This window comes from Capricornis sumatraensis, chromosome 17, assembly GCF_032405125.1.
Source record: "Capricornis sumatraensis isolate serow.1 chromosome 17, serow.2, whole genome shotgun sequence".
In the NCBI taxonomy this organism is placed as follows: Eukaryota; Metazoa; Chordata; class Mammalia; order Artiodactyla; family Bovidae; genus Capricornis; species Capricornis sumatraensis.
The window spans coordinates 9,022,220-9,048,590 of NC_091085.1; the positions used below are offsets into that span (position 1 = coordinate 9,022,220).

General features: G+C 36.4%; 1 protein-coding gene across 1 annotated transcript in view; it reads left to right on the forward strand.

The window, feature by feature from the left end:
• TLL1 (tolloid like 1) overlaps positions 1-26,371 on the forward strand; it is a 326,873-nt gene that overhangs the window by 137,731 nt on the left and 162,771 nt on the right. The window contains exons 2-5 of the mRNA XM_068989937.1: positions 18,802-18,912; positions 23,504-23,584; positions 25,088-25,240; positions 25,753-25,870. Of these exons, the coding sequence (XP_068846038.1) occupies positions 18,802-18,912; positions 23,504-23,584; positions 25,088-25,240; positions 25,753-25,870 (463 nt within the window). The remainder of the gene's footprint in view (positions 1-18,801; positions 18,913-23,503; positions 23,585-25,087; positions 25,241-25,752; positions 25,871-26,371) is intronic.

The window sequence follows — 26,371 nt, forward strand, 5'->3', positions numbered from 1 at the left end:
CTGGTCCCTTCATTTCAAATGCAACTTCTGTTTCCCACATTTGTATTCTCCTCACTGTTGCTGGTGTTGATATCATTTGTGTATGGGTGATTTCCTGCATTTACTGTATGTTTGCCTTTATCAATGGGCTTTTCCACTTATGATTTTCTTGTTTCTAGTTGTAGGATGTGATCTCTTTTTTTCTCCCTACCTTGAAAATTTCCTTTAGTATTTGTTGTGAAGCTGGTTTGATAATAGTGAGTTCTGTTAGCTTTTGCTTGTATACAAAATTTTTGTTGTCTCCATTAAATCTGAATGAAAGCCTTGCTGGTTAGAATATTCTTGACTGTAGGTTATTTTCTTCCATCACTTTAAGTATGTCATGTCAGAGTTTCTGCTGAAAAATCAGCTCATAACCTCATGGGGGAGAAGGCAATGGCACCCCACTCCAGTACTCCTGCCTGGGAAATCCCATGGGCGGAGGAGCCTGGTGGGCTGCAGTCCATGGGGTTGCGAAGAGTCAGACATGACTGAGCGACTTCACTTTCACTTTTCACTTTCATGCACTGGAGAAAGAAATGGCAACCCACTCCAGTGTTCTTGCCTGGAGAATCCCAGGGACGGGGAAGCCTGGTGGGCTACTGTCTATGGGGTTGCACAGAGTCAGACACGACTGAAGTGACTTAGCAGCAGCAGCAACCTCATGGGTATTCCCTTGTATGTTATTTGTTGCTTATCCCATGTTACTTTTCATATTGCTTCATTGTATTTAATTTTTATTCTTGATGAAGGTGAAAGAGCAGAGTGAGAAAATTGGCCTAAAACTCAACATTCAAAAAACTAAGACCATGGCATCTGGTCCCATCCCTTCATGGCAAATAGATGGGGAAACAATGGAAACAGTGAAATATTTTACTTTCTTTGACTCCAAAGTCACTGCAGATGGTGACTGCAGCCATGAAATTAATAGATGCTTGTTCCTTGGAAGAAAAACTATGACAAACCTAGCATATTAAAAAGCAGAGACATCACTTTGCCAACAAAGGTGCGTCTAGTCAAGGTTACGGTTTTTCCAGTAGTCATGAATTGATGTGATATACATAAAGAAGGCTGAGCACTGAAGAATTGATGCTTTAAAACTGTGGTGTTGGAGAAGACTCTTTAGAGTCCCTTGGGCTGCAAGAAGATCCAACCAGTCCATCCTAAAGGAAATCAATCCCAAATATTCATTGGAAGAACTGATGCTGAACCTGAAGCTCCTATACTCTGGCCACCTGATGAAAAGAGCCGACTCACTGGAAATGACCCTGTTACTGGGAAAGACTGAGGGCAAGAGAAGAGGGAGATGACAGAGGACTAGAAGGCTGGATGACACATGCCCACTGACTCAATGGACATGAGTCTGAGCAAGCTCCAGGAGGTTGTGAAGGACACGGAAGTCTGGTGTGCTATAGTCCCTGGGGTCGCAAAGAGTCTGACATGACTGAGTGACTGAACAACAAGAATATTTTTTCTGCAGGTTGCAGGATTTTTGTTCCTCTTTCTTCTGTTGTTTGCCTCCAGTGAGTGAGGTGGGTCCAGTGACTTTTGCCATTATCCCCTTGATAGTGGGTTTAGCTGCTGTTGTGGTGACCAGAAACTGCCTTGAATATTGACCAGGGTCTCCCGCTTTGCTCTGTGCTTGTCACTTCCCCATGAGCATCAGGATCCGCTTCCTACTTGTTTGAGTATTGTTATTGTTGTTCAGTCACTAAGTCCTGCCCAACTCTTTGGGACCCTAAGAACTGCAGCATGCCAGGCTGCTCTGTCCTTCACTATTTCCTGGAGTTTGCTCAGATTCATGTTCATCGAGTCAGTGATGCCATACAACCATCTCATCCTCTGTCATCCCCTTCTCCTCTTGCCCTCAGTCTTTCTCAGCATCAGAGTCTTTTCCAATGAGTCACCTCTTCATGGATCTTCACACCGGGTGCCCAAAGTGTTAGAGCTTCAGCTTCAGCTTAGGTTCTTTCAATGAATATTCAGAGTTGATTTCCTTAAGATTGACTGGTTTGATCTCCTTGTAGTCCAAGGGACTCTCCAAAGCTTTCTCCAGCACCAGTTCCAAAGCATCAGTTCATCAAAGCTCAGTCTTCTTTATGGTCCAACTCGCATCCATACATGACTACTGGAAAAACCATAGCTATACAGACCTTTGTCAGCAAAATGGTGTCGCTGCTTTTTAATATGCTGTCTAGGTTTGTCGTTGCTTTTCTTCCAAGGAAAAGTGTCTTTTAATTTCATGGCTGCAGTCACCATCTGTGAGTATCGGTGCCTCCATTTTTTTCTTAGCTGTATTTCTGATGTGTAGTGTGAGCTATGCAGGATTGGAACACTCCCAATGGGAGAGAACTCACTGAATATTCCTCAACTGGAGTTGTTCACCTGTGAACATGCTCTGTTGTGTCCCCTTTCAGCCTATGGTGTGGGCTCACAAAGTACACTGTTGTTGGCACTGGTCTCGGCCCCAGTGTAACTAACTGTGGTGTGCTGTCTGTTGGCTCGGTGACTTTCAGGTGTTGTTTTCACCAGGCCACTAGCTCATACGCATTGACTTCAGGTCTCAGGACTGTAGTATTCATGCACCTGGACCTGCTGTGGGAGCTATAGCCAGCTCAGAGTTTGGCCTGGCTCAACCTCTGTGCATATGTACCCACAGGGCCCACAGCTGCTAAAGCAGACCCACCCCAGCTGCAGGAGCATTTGCTGTCCTTTTGGTGTTTTGCAGGTGATGAATTTAGGAAGCCATCTGCAGAGTCATAACTCGCAGTTCACACACCTTCTAGGAGAGATTTCAGCTCTTCTTCCCTAGTTACATAGCCCCTAGGGCTTAGCTGCGGTTTCAGCCCCACCTCTGCATGCGTTCCTCCCAATGGAGTCTGCTCTAGAGTTGCTGAGCACCCTGTCCCATCAGGCAGGAGGGAGACAAGGCAAAGAACAGGGCAAGCAGGCCACCCAGGTGAGAGGGTTCTGGAGTAGCAATCGGAACATTTTAACTTCTCGGGGAGCGCTGAGGCAAACAAGGTACCCAAGTAGGGAGGGGAAGGAGGCAACGGCAAGGGCTCATGGCCTGGCTCCAATGGGAGCCCTCCTTACTGCCTGCAGAGACAAGCGCCAGAGCACCAAGAGAGGCTGTGATGGCAGCCCCGCCCTTCGCATGTCACTTGGCCTCTGGGCTTTGCCTCTGCAGTGGTCCATGCTTCCCTCCAAGCATCCCCTGCTACTCACCTCATGCTGTCTTTTCACTGCCACTATCAGTCTGCTTCCTGGGCTGGCTCTCCAAATTGCAGATCCCAGCACCCAGACCCTGTGTGCACCCGCAGACGCCCATCTCAGGCTGGGGCGCACTGGGCGGTAGCACGAACCATCTGTGCAGACCTCACTCTGTCTGTCAGCCCCAGGCCAGGTGCCCTGCTCTTTTCCAAGCCCCTGAAACACCCCTTCTGTCTCAGCTGATCCCCTTACTGGTGAAGGGACTTCTCCAGATGTAAAAATCCTCTCTCACTTTCAGCTTCCTTCCAGAAGTAAAGACCTCATCCTGCCTCCTCTCCTCTTCCTTTTCCCTTCTGCCTTTCATCCTGCCTGGTTATATGGGAATCATTCATTTCCTTTTATGTGTTTGAAGTCCTTTGCTAGTATTCAGCAAGTGCTCTGTGAGAATTTTTCCATTTTTGAGGTGTTTTTGATGTATCTGTGGGGAGAAATGAACTCCATGTTCTCCTGCCCCTCTACTATCTTGGAAAGTCTTGATTTTTTTTTTAACAGTAAAAAACTATTGATTTTTTCTCTATTTTATTTAGTCTCTGCTTTATTTATATCTCTTGTGATCTTTTATTTCCTTCTTTTTGCTCACTGTACGTTTTGTTTGTTCTTCTTTTTCTAATGATTTTTAAGTGGTGGATTAGATTATATATTTGAGATTTTTCTTGTTTTTTGAAGAAGGCCTGTATTGCTATGAACTTCTCTGAAATAACTGCCTTTGTTCATCGCATAGATTTTGTATGGTTGTGTGTTCTTTGTTATTTGTCTCAAGGTATTTTTAAATTTCCTCTTTGATTTTGTCATTGACCCATTATTGTTAGAATAACATGTTATTTAGTCTCCATGTAATCATGTATGTGCTTGTTTTATGTTGATGAAATAAATTATGAACATTGCAAAAAAGAAAAACCTCATTGAAATAAATATATGGCAAATATTGTATATTATCTACTTTTAAAGCTAAAAGGAAGATTAAAGATAAAATTAGTGAAATCACTTATATCCACAATAAGCAGTTTAGGGATACACTTAAACAAAATGATGTAAAATATGATGTCAAAGAAATATGTTGGGATAGTAAAAATACAGATTTATTTATAAACTTCCTTTGCATTTTTCAGACAGTCGTTTGTTTTATAAGATTGCAATGACTTTATTAAGGTTAATAAATGTTTTTCAACTGAATTCTTTTTCTCAAAATTAAATATATAATTTTTGCTCATGATACACAATTGTAGTTTATTTAAATTCTAAGTTTTTCTCTTAATAAAAAGAGAAATTGAAGGATTTAATGGCCAGCTTCCCAATTTATATTAGCTAAAACTTACGCCAGTTCCAAATATTTAAATTGAAACAATTTAGCTGTATATTTATTCTCATAGTTATTTAACATTTAAATTTAAATAATTATTTCTTTTGGCCTTGATAAAGATTTTATTTATCTAATATGCATGTATTTTGTTTTACAGTTCATCATCTATTTCCTTCTAATTTTTTAATCTAAAACAAGACTTGAAGCATTACGGACAGATTATTCAGTAATAACAAAAGTTACAATTAGATATTAAGCAGAGTCTGGGGTGGTTTTTTCCTTCCAACATGCAAGCTACAATTAACTCCTTTTTTTCCCCAATAGTTTTATACTACTTCTTGGGTACATCACTTGCATTTGTGAATAAAGCACACCATCTCCTATGCCAATTCAGGCCATCCTTGTTTCTCTATATCTGAAAAGAAAAACCCTGCCCGTCTCTTTGTTTGCTATATGAGACCCTGATATAGTTCACATGGGGGTGAACCACATCAGCATCACCTCAAATTGAAATTTTTAGACAGGCAATGCTTCTCACTTAGAATCTTTTATTTCTAAAATATTACCTAAAGTTAATGCCAATAACTCCCAAATCAGGTAAAGGGAGACAGTATAAAATGATGGACAATAAGAGATGGTAAATTTTTTTAAAAAATGTAAATTTTATTGGCAGGCTAGTAATATGAATCTATATTCTAGAATATTCTAAGGCTCAACTAGAATAGTATCGATGAGGGTGCTTTATTAACATTATGCACCATATGTTTAATATCAATATAAATTCATGATGCATTATGGAAACTTTATAATGTTTGAAATAATATTGACTAGAGAAATAGAGGAAAACAACAGAATGGGAAAGACTAGAGATCTCTTCAAGAAAATTAGAGATAGCAAAGGAACATTTCATGCAAAGATGGGCTCGATAAAGGAAAGAAGTGGTATGGACCTAACAGAAGCAGAAGATATTAAGAAGAGGTGTCAAGAATACACAGAAGAACTGTACAAAAAAGATCTTAATGACCAAGATAATCACGATGGTATGGTATGGTATCGGTATCACCTATAGCCAGACATCCTGGAATGTGAAGTCAAGTGGACCTTAGAAAACATCACTACGAACAAAGCTAGGGGAGGTAATGGAATTCCAGTTGAGATCTTTCAAATTCTGAAACATGATGCTGTGAAACTGCTGCACTCAATATGCAAGCAAATTTGGAAAACTCAGCAGTGGCCACAGGACTGGAAAAGGTCAGTTTTCATTCCAATTCCAAAGAAAGGCAATGCCAAAGAATGCTCAAACTACTGCACAATTGCACTCATCTCACACACTAGTAAAGTAATTCTCAAAATTCTCCAAGCCAGGCTTCTGCAATACGTGAACTGTGTACTTCCAGATGTTCAAGCTGGTTTTAGAAAAGGCAGAGGAACCAGAGATCAAATTGCCAACATCCGCTGGATCATTGAAAAAGCAAGAGAGTTCCAGAAAAACATCGATTTCTGCTTTATTGACCATGCCAAAGCCCTTGATGGTGTGGGTCACAATAAACTGTGGAAAATTCTGAAAGAGATGGGAATACCAGACCACCTGACTTGCCTCTTGAGAAACCATATGCAGGTCAGGCAGTACCAGTTAGAACTGGACATGGAACAACAGACTGGTTCCAAATAGGAAAAGGAGTACGTCAAGGCTGCATATTGTCACCCTGCTTATTTAACTTATATGCAGAGTACATCATGAGAAACGCTGGGCTGGAAGAAGCACAAGCTGGAATCAAGATTGCCAGGAGAAATATCAATAACCTCAGATATGCAGATGACACCACCCTTATGGCAGAAAGTGAAGAGGAACTAAAAAGCCTCTTGATGAAAGTGAAAGAGGAGAGTGAAAAAGTTGGCTTAAGGCTCAACCTTCAGAAAACGAAGATCATGGCATCTGGTCCATCACTTCATGGGAAATAGATGGGGAAACAGTGGAAACAGTGTCAGACATTATTTTTTGGGCTCCAAAATCACTGCAGAAGGTGACTGCAGCCATGAAATTAAAAGACGCTTACTCCTTGGAAGAAAAGTTATGATCAACCTAGATAGCATATTGAAAAGCAGAGACATTACTTTGCCAACAAAGGTCCGTCTCTTCAAGGCTATGGTTTTTCCTGTGGTCCATGTATGTATGGTCACGTGAGAGTTAGACTGTGAAGAAAGCTGAGCGCCGAAAAATTGATGCTTTTGAACTATGGTGTTGGAGAAGACTCTTGAGAGTCCCTTGGACTGCAAGGAGATCAAACCAGTCCATTCTAAAGGGGATCATCCCTGGGTGGTCTTTGGAAGAAATGATGCTAGAGCTGAAACTCCAATACTTTAGCCACCTCATGTGAAGAGTTGACTCATTGGAAAAGACTCTGATACTGGGAGGGATTGGGGGCAGGAGGAAAATGGGACGACAGAGGATGAGATGGTTGATGGCATCACCGACTCGATGGACGTGAGTCTGAGTGAACTCCGGGAGATGGTGATGAACAGGGAGGCCTGGCATGCTGCGATTCATGGGGTCACAAAGAGTCTGACACGACTGATCCACTGAACTGAACTGAACTGAACTGAGCGATATTTCACAGAGAGTTCAAGCTTTTGCTTGTTTCGGTGTGAATAAAGTTCTCTTTAATTATCCTTTCAATTGTTGAAGGTCTCTGAGATTATGAAGAGAAGAAAATGAAATCAGTATAAAGTCAAGTATTTAGGATGTCAATGAGCTTTAAAAAAACAAAAAACAAAAAACTGGAGAAGGAAAAACTCCAGTATTCTTGCCTGGAGAATCCCATGGATGGAGGATCCTGGTAGGCTACAGTCCACGGGGTCGCAAAGAGTCAGACACCACTGAGCGACTTCACCTCGCCTCACCTCAATGAGCTTTTAAATTTTGTAAAGGTTTTTCACTGAGCCCATGTTGACTTGAGAGCTGTGCGATGGCATAAATTAAGCAAAGAAAAAAGACTCCAACACTTAACTTGTGCTCTGGAGGATATCTTTTACAAAGATGAATAATAGCTGGAAAAGTTGTAATGCAACATGTTTCTCTTTTAACCTATTATAATGGTGAACATGAAAAGTGAAAGTGAAAGTTGCATCTGACTCTTTGAGAATTCTCCAGGCCAGAATACTGGAGTGGGTAGTCTTTCCCTTCTCCAGGGAATCTTCGCAACCCAGGGATTAAGCCCAGGTCTCCCACATTGCAGGCAGATTCTTTACCAGCTGAGGCACAAGGGAAGTCTACCACTAACAAAATTGGGAAAAATGAGAAAAAAAAATTCTATTTTTTGTAAAAAAGTGACCAGCCAGTGAATAAAACATAGTTAGAACATAGAAAATAGTATTTTCATGAATGGTCTTTCTAGCAGGAAGACATCAAAATTTTTTCAAAGAACTAAGGTCAACATTTGGAAGATGAACAAAATTAACTTAAAATTTTAAATGAACTTAAAAAGAAGCATCAGAGTGACTCCTAGACCACAAGTGTAGACAATTATAAGCAGAACGTAAGAAAACACAGATATTAACTCTATTGTTATAAGATGGAGGACTTGGGAAATAGATTTCAGCCAAATCTTGGTAATGGTTGATTATAAATATAATCGTTATTTGTACAGTATGAAATGACAGTTTGTTTAAAAAATATGAGCTATAATAATCCATTTATAAGGCTCATGACAGAAAACATTAGGCCATACAATAGTTTCAACATTTTTTTTTACATTTCTTGATCAAAGTACTCTTCTGTCAGTGTTTTTCCTTTTGAGTCAAAAACTTCAGAATGAGTATTTGTGGTGTGGGTGACATTTAAAAAATTTCCTGAGAAACGCTATCCCTGGGCACTGTGGGCTATAAACACAGATTGACATAGTATTTTGGTGGATCTTTTGCTGTGGGAAAAATTTTGCTTTCTGACTTAAAAAAGAAGATATATTTATTTTCAAATTTAGCATTAATCACATCCATATTGTAACATTGCATTTAAACAATTTTAAAAATAGTTTTAAAAAGAAAAATATTTTTTAAAGGTTAATTGCTCTTTCTCTTCTGTGTTCACATTATATTGATTAATCTAGATTCATTCTGAAAATCATTAATATCTTGAAAAGTGGCATTATTACCAAATGTCTCCATATTCTGGAGGAATATTCTTTGCATGGTGTGTGTGTGTATGTATATTTATTTGTTTTACATTTCACATTTTGTGCTTAGATTTTATTTGATTTTGTGCTTAGATTGTAGTTTGTTTCCTGATTCAGGAAAAAAATCAAACTTTGTGTTTAACTGTAGCAGCAGTTTTGTGTTCTTTAAAGTAACATCTAAATTAGGAGTATGTTTGAACAACTTTTTTTTTTTTTTTTTTTTTAATAATGACCCAAACAGTTAGCTTTTTATATTGTACCACACCCTCTCCCTCCAAACGTCTGTTTTTGGTCCATTGAGGCACCTTGTTTTAAGGTGGCAAATTAGAGTTATGTTATACAAAAGGATCTTTAAATCCAGTTTATCAGAGATGGACGAGTAAGCCATTTTATATGACTCAGCATTTGTACCTCGTTACATCACCCTTTTTGTAGACTGGATGACTTTTTTCAGCTTATGTGATAGTATATGATATAATTTAAAATGCAGATCTTGGGAAATAACCCTTATATCTTAAATAAAGTTATATATATTATTTTTTAAAATAAATAGTCACTAAAGTAATTGGACTATAAATACTTTCTTATTATTAGAAATTTAAGAAACAAATGTACTATGTGAAAAATTTTCTTTTTCTTATTTTTTGAAGATCATTTCTAAGTCTACATAAAAATATATCTTTATATTTATATTGTATCAAGAGCTTTAAAAATATTAGATAATTGCTTCTCAGATTGGAACTTATATTAAATTTCATGTTTGTCATTTTGGGAAACATTTTTATTCTGTGTATATGGAATGCCATCAAAAAGTTGTTTTCTTTTTTGAGTAATGTAATATTGTCTCCAAAATGTATATATTGGAACTTTTGCCAAGTCTTACTTTTCCTTGGGAATATGCTTAATGGTTGTCAATCATGTAAAAATAGTTGACTTTTAAGCCTTCACTGTTGCCCTTGTCTGAGGAAATTTTCACTAGGCCTTTATTTTAGCCTAGAGCAGCCAGAGCAGTTTTGTCAAGCAGTTTTGTTTTGCCAGTTTTCACATGATATCATTCTTCCTCCCTAAATCCAATATCAATAACAACATAAAGTTTAAACTGATAAAGCATAATAAGCAATCCTCTTGGCTATTGTTGAATCTTTAAACAATCTCTCCAAATCCTATATGTCTCAAGATAACTGATCTGTTAGTTCAGTCATGTATTTCCTGAACTTGCAAGTGTGGTGTTTAGAAAAAAAAAAAAAAAAAAAGGATACATTTCCCATAACTACAGTTAATAATATATATTACTGGAATAAAAAAGAAAGACAGATGCTTTTTTTTTCTTTAAAGTATAAAATAGTATTTCACTCTGGATTGAAATGATTTGAAATATTCTTTGGAATGATTGAAATCTAGTATTTTGAGTCATAAGGCAAATTTGTGAGTTATACCACATTCCTTGCCTCATTTTTGTTATATATAACTATACCCCAATTCACTTACTTATTCACATCTTTTGTGCCTCAAAACATATACTGAGGACCTACTTTATGTCAGGCTGGCAATGAGTATTTAAAGATAACCAACAATGCTTCCTGTGGTATTTTCAAAATTAAATTAAAGAATCTGACAATTGAAAACATGTTATGAAATCTTGTGTGTTGGCAAGACAAGCAGGACATGGAAGCAGATGAAACACCTAATGGGGTTAAGTGAGGAGAGGGGATTTCTAGGAGAACTTTCTGTAAGTAATGTCGGAGGATACTCTATCATCTTGTCTACTACAGTGCATTCCCAAGTAGTAATCAGCTGTCAAGAAAATATATTAATTTTCTTAAGGCTGTTCAGTGCACTTGGGAGTATTTTCTCCCAAGTGCATGGAAAGGTTTTGCTTTCATCTAAAGTACTGGCTCTTAACCAACAGCAACAAGTGGTTCTTTACCTTGTGTGATACCTTTTGACAATCTGCTATGGACCCCTTCTCTGCAAAACATGTGGTGACTGTGTTTATAAACTCTTATTTTTTTTTTTTTTTTTTGCATAGAGCTTTTAGGAAATCACAGACTTAAAGTCTCCTTAAAGCTGGTCCCTGGACCTCAGCTTCAGAATTGAAAGACTATAGCTCACTGCGGAATCAGAAAGTTGGTGAAAGAGACATCACTTAAAATTAGAGTATAGGGAATTACAACATTGGCTTGCTTATTCTCACTATATATTCCTTTATAAAATGTATTTACTCTGTGTACTGCAGTAAAAGCTCTTTTTTTTTTTTCTTTTTTGCTCTCTGATTAAAAAATGTTTGTAGTACAATGAATACAAATAGCCTTCAGGGGAAAAACAAAATCTGAGGTTTTCCATGTAATGTCAAAATTGTACTTTTTGACATTTTATTTTGGCCTATTTGTTAGCTACAACCCAATTTTTTGATCATAAGAATCTGAGCAGAATTCCAGATAATAAATATTCTAATTGTACTATTTCCCTAATATCATAATCCAGAATAAGTTTTTTGTATTAATTTCTGTATCTGATTTCACTGAACACAAATCGCTGTATTAAATGGGCTAATGATTGATAATTTATAATTCAAAAATATTTCTCTTCAATTTGTGTGTTTTTTGATGTAAAATAAATAGAAAATATCATAGAAAGAAAAACAAAAGGCTCAAAAGTATACTCGAGAATTACAAATATCTTGGAGTCTATATAAAAATATATGTTTGATTACAATGCAAATTGTAATGTTATTGTCATTAATATAAATTTTCATCATTTATTTCACTATGCCAATGCATAAGTAAATGTTTAACATGAAATAAGACACTTACGGGCTTCCCATGTGGTGGTAGTGGTAACTGAACCCATCTGTGAGAGCAGGAAACATAAAAGAGTGTGGGTTTGATCCCTGAGTCAGGAAGATTCTCCTGGAAGAGGGCACGGCAACCCATTCTAGTATTCTTACCTTCAGAATCCCATGGACAGAGGAGCCTGGCAGGTTACAGTCCATAAGGCTGCAAAGAGTCAGATATGACTGAACTGACTTAGCACTCACGCTTGCACAAGACATAGACTGAAGCGGAAGGTGAGTTAAGGAAACGTTCAAATGTGTGCCAAAACAGGAAGAAATTGTGCATTTTAAACTATGTGATAGGTTGAAAATTCTAAGATGTCCATTTTTCGTTGCTGTAGATAACATCAAGATTTAAAGATATATACGGTTATAAGGTCTATAGTATATCAAGTCTACACAGAAATGAATAGGCTTAGTCACTCAGTATTGATTGTTTGCAAAGAAATATTTGTCTTCTTCTGAATCAGTTCACTGCATATTAAGAACTGCAAAGCTACTGAAGATATTAGTTCAGGAAAAAAAGCAATCAATAAAAGATGGGCTTATGTATTCCAGAGCAGTTTCGTCTCTTTGTGAAAATCGTCTGGTCTTACGTCACTTCCTCCCGCGTGGCGGGGGTTTAGTCGCTCAATCCTGTCTGACTCTTTGCAACCCTGTGGACTGTAACCCATCAGGCTCCTTTGTCTGTTGCATTCTCCTGGGAAGAATACTGGAGTGGGTAGCCGTTTCGTTCTCTAGGGGACCTTCCCAACCCAGGAATCAAACCTGGATCTCCTGCATTGTGGGCAGATTCTTTACCGACTGAGCCACCAGGGAAGTTTTTTTCTTTTCTGAGGTGTTGTATCAACTTGGACTGCTGATCGTTGTTTGATATAATCCATCAAGACATGAATCCTATTGCATGTGAAAAGTCATTACAAGGAAATAAAAATCTAAAACATTTGAGTTTTACTTTATTATTACTCAAATTATATAAATGTGGTACAGACAAAATACATTTTACTTGGTTGAATGTTTATGCTCTAAAGTCAACCAGTTGATTCAGAGGAATAAAATTTATACTTGCAGAAAAAATAAAAGTAATAAAAGAAGGTGATAATTATTTGTGATAATGGGAGCTTGTTAAAAATATAGATATAAGAAGAAATGGAGTAGCCCTCATAGTCAACAAAAGAGTCTGAAATGCAGTACTTGGATGCAGTCTCAAAAATGACAGAATGATCTGTGTTCATTTCCAAAGCAAACCATTCAATATCACAGTAATCCAAGCCTATGCCCCAATCTACGCTGAAGAAGCTGAAGTTGAATGGTTCTATAAAGACTTCTAAGACCTTCTAGAACTAACACCCAAAAAAGATGTCATTTCCATTATAGGGGATTGGAATGCAAAACTAGGAAATTAAGAGATAGCTGGAGTAACAAGCAAATATGGCCTTGAAGTACAAAATGCAGCAGGGCAAAGGCCAACAGAGTTTTGCTGAAAGAATGCACTGGTCGTAGCAAACATCCTCTTCCAACAACACGAGAGAAGATTCTACACATGGACATCACCAGATCATCAATACTGAAATCAGATTGATTATATTCTTTGCAGCCAAAATGGAGAAGCTCTATACAGTCAACAAAAACAAGACCAGGAACAGACAGTGGTTCAGATCATGAACTTCTTATTGCCAAATTCAGACTTAAATTGAAGAAAGTAGGGAAAACCACTAGACCATTCAGGTATGACCTAAATCAAATCCCTTATGATTACACAGTGGAACTGGCAAATAGATTCAAGGGATTAGATATGATAAACAGATTGCCTGAATAACTATGGACAGAGGTTCGTGACATTTTACAGGAGGCAGTGATCAAGATCATCCCCAAGAAAAACAAATACAAAAAGGCAAAACGGTTGTTTGAGGAAGCCTTACAAATACCTGAGAAAAGAAGAGAAGTGAAAGGCAAAGGAAAAAAGGAAAGACATACCCATTTGAATGCAGAGTTCCAAAGAATAGCAAGGAGAGATAAGAAAGCCTTTTTCAGTGATCAATGCAAAGAAATAGAGGAAAACAATAGAATGGGAAAGATTAGAGATCTCTTCAAGAAAATTAGAGACACAAAGGGAACATTTCATTCAAAAATAAGCACAATAAATGACAGTAATGGTATGGACCTAACAGAAGCAGGAGATATTAAGAAGAGGTAGCAAGTATACACAGAAAAACTGTACAAAAATGGTCTTCATGACCCAGATAACCACGATGGTGTGATCACTCACCTAGAGCCAGACACCGTGAAATGTGAAGTCAAGTGGGCCTTAGGAAGCATCACTATGAATAAAACTTGTGGAGGTGATGGAATTCCAGTTGAGCTATTTCAAATCCTGAAAGATGATGCTGTGAAAGTGCCACACTCAATATGCCAGCAAATTTGGAAAACTCAGCAGTGGCCACAGGACAGGAAAAGGTCAGTTTTCATTCCAATTTCAAAGAAAGCCAATGCCAAAGAATGTTCAAACTACTGCTCTACTGCACTCATCTCACATGCTAGTACAGTAATGCTCAAAAGTCTCCAAGCCAGGCCTCTGAAGTATGTCAATCTGGAACTTTCAAGTGTTCAAGCTGGATTTAGAAAAGGCAGAGGAACCAGAGATCAAGTTGCCAACATCCGTTGGATCATAGAAAAAGCAAGAGAGTTCCAGAGAAACATCTACTTCTACTTTATTGATTACACCAAAGCCTTTGACTGTGTGGATCACAACAAACTGTGGAAAATTCTGAAAGAGATGGGAATATCAGACCACCTGACCTGCCTCCTGAGAAATCTGTATGCAGGTTAAGAAGTAACAGTTAGAACTGGACATGGAATAACAGACTGGTTCCAAATTTGGAAAGGAATATGTCAAGGCCATTGTCACCCTGCTTATTTAACTTCTATGCAGAGTACATCATGTGAAATGCCAGACTGGATGAAGCACAAGCTGGAATCAAGATTGCTGGGAAAAATATCAATACCCTCAGATACACAGATGATACCTCCCTTATGACAGAAAGTGAAAAGGAACTAAAGAGCCTCTTGATGTAAATGAAAGAAGAGAGATAAAAACTTGGCTTAAAACTCAGCATTCAAAAAACTAAGATGATGGCATCTGGTCCCATCACTTCATGGCAAATATATGGGGAAACAATGACAGACTTTATTTTCTTCTGCTGTAAAATCACTACAGATGGTGACTGCAGCCATGAAATTAAAAGACGCTTGGTTCTTAGGAGAAAAGCTATGACCAACCTAGACAGCATCTTAAAAAGCAGAGACATTACTTTGCCGACAAATGTCCATCTAGTCAAAGCTATGGTTTTCCCAGTAGTCACGTATGGATGTGAGAGTTGGACTGAAAAGAAAGCTGAGTGTCAAGGAATTGATTCTTTTGAACTGTGGTGTTGGAGAAGACTCTTGAGAGTCCCTTGGACTGCAAGGAGATCAAGCCAGGCAATCCTAAAGGAAATCAGTCCTGAATGTTCTTTGGAAGGAATGATGCTGAAGCTGAATCTCCAATAGTTTGGCCACCTGATGCAAAAAACTGACTCATTGGGAAAGACCCTGATGCTGGGAATGATTGAAGACAGGAGAAGGGGACAACAGAGGATGAGAAGGTTGGATCGCATCACCGACTTATGTACATGAGTTTGAGCAAGCTCCAGTTTTGATGGACAGGGAAGCCTGGCGTGCTCCAGTCCTTGAGGTCATAGAGAGTTGGACACAACTGAGCAACTGAACTGAACTGAACTGAAGATCACTCCACAGAGGTACTAAATCAGACCCTGCATTTTAACCAGATTTTCTGTGATTCCTGGGCAAAACAAAATGTTAGAGAAGCACTTTTTTTGTGTCTCTAGTTGTCTGCTAGCACTTGGAAAGAAATAGGCAGACTGAGAGTGCCATTCAGTGTCCCCAACTATGTGCCTAGTAAATACACATGATGGAAGATTTAAATAACTAGCAAGCTTTTATTTACTTAGAATAGTGAAAAATCTTGAAACAAAAAGTGCAAATTTTATTTTTTAAAAAGAACAAGTCTTTATATAACTCCAAAATATTTTATTTAGGTAAGCCATCTCTTTGTTAGGATGTCTGGCTTTAGGGATGATGATGAAAACTCAGACATTCATGCTTCATGTGTATGAATCTGAATTTTATTTCCGGCATCAAGACCAGTTTCTTAGCACTATTAAGGCTTCTACAGACTTCTTTGTCTCTTTGATGTTAAAAGACAGTAAGCATCCCTTTGGGCTTCCCATTTGGCACTAGTAGTAAAGAACCCACTTTCCAATGCACGGGAAGTAAGAGATGGTGGTTTGATCCCTGGGTGGGGGAAGAGGCCCTGGATGAGGGCCTGACAACCGATGCCAGTATTCTTGCCTGGAGAATCCCATGGACAGAGGAACCTGGCAGGCTACAGTCCATAGGGTCATAAAGAGTCAGACATGACTGAAGCGAGTTAGCACGCACACAGGCAAGCATCGCTTTACTTTTGCAAACTGCCATTTCATTGATAGTAGGGCCATGATGAAAGAAGAGGATGAAAGAAGACAGAGTTTGATGAGAGAATCATTTTTAAAATTAATTAATTAATTTTAATTGAAGAACAATTACTTTACAATATTGTGATGGTTTCTGCCATACATTAACATGAATCACATATATATCGGTAGCTGATTCATGTTGATGAGAGAATTCTAATTCTAATAAAGGTTTTTTTCATATATGGAACTGATTACCCACCTTGAACTAACTTCTATTTTCTTTCTTTCTAGATTTGCAAATAAACAAACCCCTTATCTCATGTCAGTTTTGTGTAAGTGAACTAAACTAAGTACAGAATATCATAAACCTTTGATCAAAGCCAGAAGCAATATATAGCTTTCAGGACTGAAGTTTAATTTTATGAATTAACTAATTTTATTAAATAGCTTTTATAGCTAAAATTCATATATATTTAGGTTTTAATTTAATAAAAGTGATTTGAAATGGATTTTATCATTTTCTGAAATATTAATTTTTAAAAATAAAATATGGTTGATTTGTGATATATATGTTTTCAGATTCATTTCCCTTATAGGTTATTACAAAATATTGAATAGGACTCCTTCTATAATTTTTAATATAATTTCCTTCTTTCCTTTTTGGTGTTGTAGAAGAAAAATCTGAATAAAAAAATTTAAATATCTCAGAATTTCCAAGGCATTTGTCAATTCTTTACTATTTCAGGATTAATTTATCCTCTCATAAATTTGCTACATTTCCTAGTTATTATGCTTTGATATCTGATAGTACAAAGGAATTGATTAATCTACTTTGGGGCTCAAATAAACAAGGAGGCTGCTTTTCATTATGCAAATGTATATTTCTGACCAATAATTTGCTTACTAGTTGCAAATTCATTCACAATGGTTTATAGAGCTTTCCTTTATTAAGTAACCTAAACTTCTGGGTATAAAAGTGTATTTCTGGGATTAGAGTAATGTTTTTGAACCTCCTGAAAATACAAACAAATGTCTTCAGTTCAGTTCAGTTGCTCAGTCGTGTCCGACTCTTTGCAACCCCATGAATTGCAGCACGCCAGGCCTCCCTGTCCATCTCCGACTCCCGGAGTTCACTCAGACTCACTTCCATTGAGTCAGTGATGCCATCCAGCCATCTCATCCTCTGTTGTCCCCTTCTCCTCCTGCCCCCAATCCCTCCCAGCATCAGAGTCTTTTCCAATGAGTCAACTCTTCACATGAGGTGGCCAAAGTACTGGAGTTTCAGCTTTAGCATCATTCCTTCCAAAGAAACCCCAGGGCTGATCTCCTTCAGAATGGACTGGTTGGATCTTCTTGCAGTCTAAGGAACTCTTAAGAGTCTTCTCCAACACCACAGTTCAAAAGCATCAATTCTTCGGAGCTCAGCTTTCTTCACAGTCCAGCTCTCACAACCATACATGACCACAGGAAAAACCATAGCCTTGAAGAGACAGACCTTTGTTGGCAAAGTAATATCTCTGCTTTTGAATATGCTATCTAGGTTGGTCATAACTTTTCTTCCAAGGAGTAAGCGTCTTTTAATTTCCTGGCTGCAGTCACCATCTGCAGTGATTTTGGAGCCCAAAAAGATAAACTCTGACACTGTTTCCACTGTTTCCCCATCTATTTCCCATGAAGTAATGGGACCGGATCCCATGATCTCAGTTTTCTGAATGTTGAGCTTTAAGCCAACTTTTTCACTCTCCACTTTCACTTTCATCAAGAGGCTTTTTAGTTCCTCTTCATTTTCTGCCATAATGGTGGTGTCATCTGCATATCTGAGGTTATTGATATTTCTCCTGGAAATCTTAAGTGAGGTGCAGTTGAGTCAAAAGAATATAATACTATCATAGCAACTCATTCATTACATTTTGATAAAGTGGTAAAGTACCTTCTCTGAAGATGGTATTGCTTAACTATCTATTAAGTATATAGATTAAGTCAACATTTATTAGGCAATGACTAGGTGAATGTTGAGTTAATCTATATGTTTTATAGATACTTAAGCAATACCATCTTCAAAGAAGATACTTCACCACTTTATCAAAATGTAATGAATGAGTTGCTATGATAGCATTATATTCTTTCGACTCAACTGCACCCCACTTTATAAAATTATAAAGTAGCACGTGGTTTAATTGCTACTACCTCTTCTTCCACCTGTCAGTGAAGAATTGCTTATCTCCCCCATCTACTGTAAATGTCAGCATTCTTTTTCACTTATTTGCAAATTAGCCATGGTTGCTGAAATCTCTTTCCTTAAGTTCAATTCAGTTCATTCACTCAGTTTTGTCTGACTCTTTGTGATCCCATCAACTACAGCACTCCATGCTTCCCTGTCCATCACCAACACCCTTAAGAACCACCACCCCCCACCCCAATAAATCTTAGATCATTTCACTCTAAAAAAATGATTTTCTCCCTTTCCTCTAAAACATCAAAGTGAGAAAAGCAGATCCCATCCTTTCACAGGTGGCTCATATTACACTGAAACAGGCCCAGTACGTTCAGGTACACTTATTTTCTGAAATATCTCTATAGTTATAAGGACCACATTTCCATATTTTTAGCCATATTTTTTCTAATTAGCTTTGTTCGCATTGCTTTTTGCTCTTAAATAATTTGTATTTTAATTGAAATTTTCTCTTTTAGCTGTGTTTTGGGGTGACATTGCCTTAGATGATGAAGATTTAAATATCTTTCAAATTGATAGGACAATTGACCTTACACAGAACCCCTTTGGAAAATTTGGACACACCACAGGTATGTTTGATTATTTGACTTGGTTTGCATTTATTTAGAAGAAAATATACTCTTGAAATGCTAAAATACAATTTGGATCATTTTTAATGTTCTGGTGATCAAATTTGATTTCCTTGATACAGATTAGTCTATTTATAAATTTAAGTTTTATTCATAAATTCATAATTTTAACTTTATTATATAATGTGTTTAAGAAAGATATTGTAGTGTTCACCATCTACAAGGCCTGGCTTAAGTACTTAGCAGGTGTTAACTCTTTGAACCCTCATAATGACCGCATAATGAGTAGCTGCTGATGTTATTGTGATTTACGAGGAGGAGATTTATAAGGTTATGTACTTTTCTTGGGGCTTCCCCAGTGGTTCAGTGGTAAAGACTCTGCCTGCAGTGCAGGAGATGGGGGTTCAGTTCCTGAGTCAAGAAGATCCCCTAGAGGAAGGCATAGCAACCCATTCCAGTATTCTTGTCTGGAGAATCCTAAGGACAGAGGGGCCTGGTGGCCTACAGCCCATAGGGTCACAAAGGGTCAGATATGATGCAAGTGACTGAGCATGCATGCATAGTTTTCTTATCGTCACACAGCCATGAAATGACTGAGTCAGGACCAAAATTCACTTCTGAGAAAGGTTAAATTTCATACTCTCAAACATTATACTCAGTTGCCTCCCATTTGAATATTGAGATGCAGAAGGTAAATTATTCTTGAGTGATTATACACAAATATATTTAGAAAAAATTATATATCTATTTTTATAACTTTTATGAAAACCTGGAAGACATTTCAATTTTAGCTGTTTTCAATGTTTGAATTATGCCTATATGTGACTTGTAATATTTCAAAGATATTTGGGTTTTCATATTAAAATAATTTAATTAAAATTTGAAAAATTTTATATTATCTTGATACAATTTTTATTCTGTATTTTACTTTGGAGAAAAATTGAAAGGTTAAAAATGTAACATTTCTTTTTGTAGTTATAGCTAAAGCATTTATTCAGTCATGCTTTTGATTTCATTGATCTCTCCTCCTGCTAATGCTATTTTTATTTCCTTCTTGTATTCCATGGAAAATATATAGTACTTTTGTGGTATCTAGCAGACAAATATATTTTAGTCTTAAGACTCTTTACTGTGAATTAACAAATCTTTTTTCCCAATTTTCTTTCACACAACTTTTTATTATGACAGTTCGGTTCAGTTCATTTGCTCAGTCATGTCCAACTCTTCGCGACCCCATGAATTGCAGCACGCCAGGCCTCCCTGTCCATCACAAACTTCTGGAGAGTATTTTGACAAGCTTCAAAAATATAGTAAAGTTGATGGGCTGATGCAGGCAACACCCATAAACCTCAAAGATTCAACAATTGTTCAGTTTACCATATTCTGTGTATGTGTGTGTGTGTGTATGCATGCACAAGTATGTATAAAATATTTTGAAGTTAATTGCAGACAACATAGGGCTTCTCAGGTAGCACCAGTGGTAAAGAATCCATTTGCCAATGCAGGAGCCCCAGCTGATGCAGGTTCAATCCCTGAATCAGGAAGATCTCCTGGAGTAGGAAATGGCAAATGTTCTTGCCTGGAAAATTCCATAGACTGAGGAGCCTGGCAGGGTACAGTCCATAGGACTGCAAAGAGTAGGACACGACTGAGTAATTGACCACATATGCACACATGCACACAAAATAGCTTTTCAATGTTAAGTAGGTTAGCATGCCCTTTCGAGAATAAAGACATTATTGTACATAATCAAAATGCGCAATATTACATATGAGAAATTTATGTAAGGTAATGAAACTTAAGGAATTTATTTAAATGAATATGGTACTTAAAAATAATAAGCTTTAGTCTTTGTTATATATAGTGAGTCTTTTCTGAAACATATACCAAATATATGAGGAAACTGCTTTGCAGTGTAGTCACAGATAGGACATTCCTATGCTAAGTCGCTTCAGTCGTGTCCAACACTGTGCGATCCCATAGATGGCAAAACACCAGGCTCCCCCGTCCCTGGGATTCTCCAGGCAAGAACACTGGAGCAGGTTGCCATTTCCTCCTCCATTGCATGAAAGTGAAAAGTGAAAGTGAAGTCGCTCAGTCCTGTCCGACTCTTAGCAACCCCATGGACTGTGGCCCACCAGGCTCCTCCATCCATGGGATTTTCCAGGCAAGAGTGCTGGAGTGGGGTGCCATTGCCTTCTCCAGTACATTCCTATAGGATATGTTTATTGGCAAACACTATCTCACACTTAACACTGTCGCTGTCCGGCAACAGTGGATTTCGAAAAAGACAGCAGTGAGACAACTCAGCAGAATCTTAAATTTATCACATTACATTCTCAGGTTATTAAAATTTTTGTTAGAATTATGCTTTATTAAAGTGATTTATTTAGCCCATTGTCCTCTCTTTGCACTAGAGGTGTTAATTTTCTGTGATTTAGAAAATGAATACTATTGGGTTGACCAGAAAGTTTGTTCATGTTTTTCAGGGATTCAGGCTTTTCAATTTATATATTGGTCAACCCAGCATATAATTTTGTCATTTCATTTATAGTTAAGCTCTGAAATGCTAATATTTGAAAGTAAATTATTATTTAGAGAAAAGCATAAAACAGAATCATACTGTCATAAAGACATATTCTAAATATATATGTGAAAAGTACATGTTTCAAAGTAATTTTCACTATTCAGCTGAATTTCCAACATCATAAAAGAATTCTATAGTTTTTTCTAACTCTATCTTTTCCCTTTTTTGTTAGTTTGTGCTGCATTGACTATATTTCTTATTTGCTTATTTGAAAATATATTGTCTTTCTCATAAATATTTGTTTTATACAATTTCATTTTAGAACTTTAATATATGAGAAATAAATACATATTATGAATTTTCTTATTTCAGTTAACTATGTCTAATTTTATTTATATTGCTATAAAAATTTTCAAACTTGCTAAAATATTAAAAATTATTGACTTTGACAGTCTTGAAATGTTTTTTCTAGTCTATGATATACTTATGCTTATCACTTACCTTAATATTAACTAAGACATTTATTTTTTCCTCATAATTAGCCTCTCTATATCTATGTGTTTCAGGCCTATCTAATATACCATATAAATGTTATGCAATGGTCATTTCAAATACATTTTTATCATCCTTTAAAAATGTTTGCTGTAACTGCTTAGGAATGAATATATTTAAGTATTACCTCATCTTTCTAAAATATTCAATGAAAGATATTTCAAAAATTTTTCTCAAGGAGCATAGCAAGAATGTGACCATGTAATTCAAATAATTAAGCAGACTATTATTCAGTGAACAAGCATTCTAACTTATCTGCCTTATACGGACTTAATTGATATTTCCTAAAGGATGCTTGTATGTTAACAATATTTATTACTTTTTATTAGCTTCAATCTAGGTAATTACATTTTAGAATTAATTTCAAAGGGAAAGGAGATACTGAAAGGAAATAGTTCAAAGTGCAAGAACATATTGTAGTTTGCATGAATTTCTGGTACTCTTTCATTGTCTTCATCCACAGGCTCATGAACCTCTTGTTCTGATATCATTAGTGATCATATTAGTTGTTTGCTCAGTGATAACTCTTTGTATTTGTCTATCAGAATTCATGGAGAAGGCAAACTAGGTGATAAAATTAAGAGAGCATTTTGTTAAAGACCTGGAATGAGGATCAGAAGACTTGGATTTTCATCAAATGTTCTGCTTTATGATGACTTTGTTCTTAAAGCTGCAAGAAAATATATTTTCTTATCCTCAAACCCCTCCTCTACATTATGAACTATAAAATTCTTTATATCTTTTTTATAAAGATTGTAAATTGCACCAACATAATAGAATGTATTTTGCAGCTGGGCATCCTTTCAGATTCTCACCTTGTGAATTTTTTAAAAGCTATGTTATTGGTTTTTATAAATTATAGAAACTAATTTTCAAAATTTATTTCAATGCATAATATTCATTATATATACTATTAGAAATGTCTCAAACTTGATCCAAGCTTTGGAGCAAAATTTACACTATACACTTGCTTTTTTCTTTTTCCAATTTCATTGAGAAAAACTTTACATACCTCATGCTCTTTTAGTGTTTTTATTTTCATTTGCTGATTTGCCATCTGAAAGTATTTAGTTTGCACTGGGAAAATAGCTGGAATACAATCAACATAGCAGAACAATTTGGGTCTCTTCCTATATAATACGATGTGTTGTAAAGTTCACAGTGGAAAAAAAAAATGTTTTAAATTGTCAATAGATGACTCAGTTGCTATGATGTCCAAATAAAGTCATTTAGATTGCTCTCTGATTTTCTCCTGCCTCTTTAGTTTTAGTTGCAAATTTTTTTAATTGACGGATAATTGCTTTACAGTATTTCATTCATTCCTTCCAAACATATTGTAGAATTTTTACCCTCTTCCAAGATTAATGGATATTATTACTTTAATGCAATTATATAAGACCACATAAAAAGAGATGTCTAAGGAGAAATCAATGTAACATGTTACTATTGCTTATTTACAAGAACTTTAATTTACAGTGAATTTAACTTAACTATTTTCCTTTACTCTTTAAGGTGGATTTGGAGATCATGGTATGTCAAAGAAACGAGGGGCCCTCTACCAGCTTATAGACAGAATAAGAAGAATTGGCTCTGGTATATCAATGTTTAAAGTTGCAGACTATTGAGTTGCTGTACAGTGAATATTATAGCAGTTCAGTTAGCCATTAAGATTCAAAGTATGGAAAAGATGTATGCTAAGAGAGAGTCCTTTATTCATTTTTATTTAGTTGATATGTGATGGAAGATTTTGGAACTTAGTTGGGGACATTTAAAATATTTTAACTTATTTTCAGCTCCTCCTTAATAAAAAATGCATTAGGTGTTTATTTTACTGTTGATATTTATTTCCAAACAGTTGGTGTCACAGTAAGGTGTTTTTATCAAGCATGGAGCTACATCAGTTTTCGTTAAATGAAAAAATATGAATGCTTATTTTGAAACAAAATTAGCTTAAAATAAATTGGCAAACTGATAAATTAGATTAAAAAACAATTAAAAATATTTTTAACTCTTCTAAAACTATGTATAGGAAAAGATTTAGGGAGATTGCTTTCTGGATTAATGATTCGTTAATATTTAAAATACTAAATATTTAATATTGAATTTATTAATCACTATTTGTGGATTTTAGAGTTTCTTTTTAAAGTCTCCTGTTCAAAGTTCATAACCTAACTTTCCTTCAGTTGATTGATACTAATAATTATGCCAAGAATTAATTTTTCCAAGCAAAGATGCTTTGCTCTAAGATATTAAACAATTAGATATGTTAGGGACACAGATATCAGGGGCATACATTCAATGTTCATTGTGTTTGAAGTGTATGGAAGCTGTAAGCCATTTGTATCAACAATGATATATCAATAAGAAGAGTAAATACAAAAGTGTAGGAAAAATAACACCATAACAAAAAACTGTGAAAGGCTACCGAAAATAGTTAGTGACTGCAGACCTGAAAGCTGCTCCACAGCAGACTGCATTTTATGTGGGCCTGCTCAACTTGTGTGCTGACCTCTGAATCATACTGCTGTCCGGATATGAATCCCTAGGAAATTGAAATAGATGTAGCCCATTGTCCCAGAATCTGAGGCCATATCTGTATTATCCTTATTTCATGTACTATCTCTATTGTGTAATATTCACAGTTTTTATCTGTACTGCAGAATATCAATTCTGATTTAAAGGATTAGAGATTTCACAGGACTAAGAAAGGTTTTGGATAAAGTAAGACTTTTTAAAAATGTCTTTTTAATTTTGTTGGTGACTTTCTTAGTTATCTAGTAAAGTAGAATACGTAAAAGAATTTTTCTATGCCTTACAGAGTCTACTTGGCTTCTATCCACTGTAAGCTGTTGTATGGAAAGCCATCAAAATTTGCTTATAAAGAGAGCATTAGGAAATAGTATTTTTTGAACTACTTAAATATTTTAACACTTTACTCAAGTATATAATATAAATGAAGTTTTTCTTTAATACATTTTGATTTCAGGCATATTTATATAAATATGTAAATAAGACATTTTAACTTGTCCTTTAAGAGGTAAATGATTCTCTGACCAAGGACTTCTGTTTCACAGAATGTTTTAAATGTCACTGCAGGCTTGGAGCAAAACAACACAGCTAAGGAAAAATTACCACTAAAATTCTCAGGGCAAAATGAGAAAAATAGAGTTCCCAGGGCTGCTACATCAAGGACTGAAAGAGTGTGGCCTGGAGGTGTTATTCCTTACGTCATAGGAGGCAACTTCACTGGTAAGATATTCCCAGAGGGTCTATTTTGATAATGGAATAATGATTATTACATAAAGTACATATTTTTATACAATACTAAGACATAAAATATAGTATTAACTCAAATATGAGAAAGATTCCATTCACCTCAGTTGTCAGCATATCTTGAAATTTAAAAACATAGATATAGTCTTGAGTTCTAAGAATCTAAAGAACTATTCTGGTTTTTAAAAGGAGTTTCAAATGTGCACATTAAATCTAGACGCTCTTTTCAGTTGACAAGAACAATACATATCTTTGTTCATGGAGCCTTGTACACACATACTTGTCGAGACAGTAAGCTCATGCCTACTGATTCTGAAGACAGTGTCCACTCTCAACAATGGCTCACTGTGGTGCTTGGCGCTAGTATTCTTTGGTTTGATTATAGTGGTGGCATCTAATCTGCGCAGCCAGACTCGGGACAGAAGAGCCACATGCAAACTTCTCTTTGGAACAGGCACTGTTTTATTAACGTCATGCCATTTTTCCAGGCAGCCAGCGAGCCATGTTCAAGCAGGCCATGAGGCACTGGGAAAAACACACATGTGTGACTTTCATTGAAAGAGGGGATGAAGAGAGTTACATTGTATTCACGTATAGGCCTTGTGGGTAAGTAGAACCAAGGAATGAGTTAAGTAAATAGAGAAGGGAAAAAATCCGTAGGTAAGATTCACTTTTTAAATATTTGCTTAGTCTTTTGCCCATAAAAAGTATGAATAAATCGATAGTATATTTTAAAGAAATGTATTCTTTGATCACAGGCCTCTGTGCATCCTCCACCACTGCAGCCGCCCTTCCTTCTGCTCCAGATATACTATAGCGTTGCCCACTAACCTGAGTTAGAAACCTCAGTTTTGTTTTCAGTGATTTTCAGTTTTCAACACATTGTTTCTGTTGATATCCACTATGTCTTTTTGTTTCCACTTTTATTCCATGTCAGTCCTCTTGTCCATTCATGCCTTTGTCTTCTCACATCTAGTCTATTTCAACTGTTCTCCTGTCTTATCAATTAACTACCACTAGAATTATCTTCAAAAAGTACTAATTAGAGCAAAATGCTACACTTTTTGAGATTCCTCGGTGTTTATAACAACCTACAGTGGTGTTTTC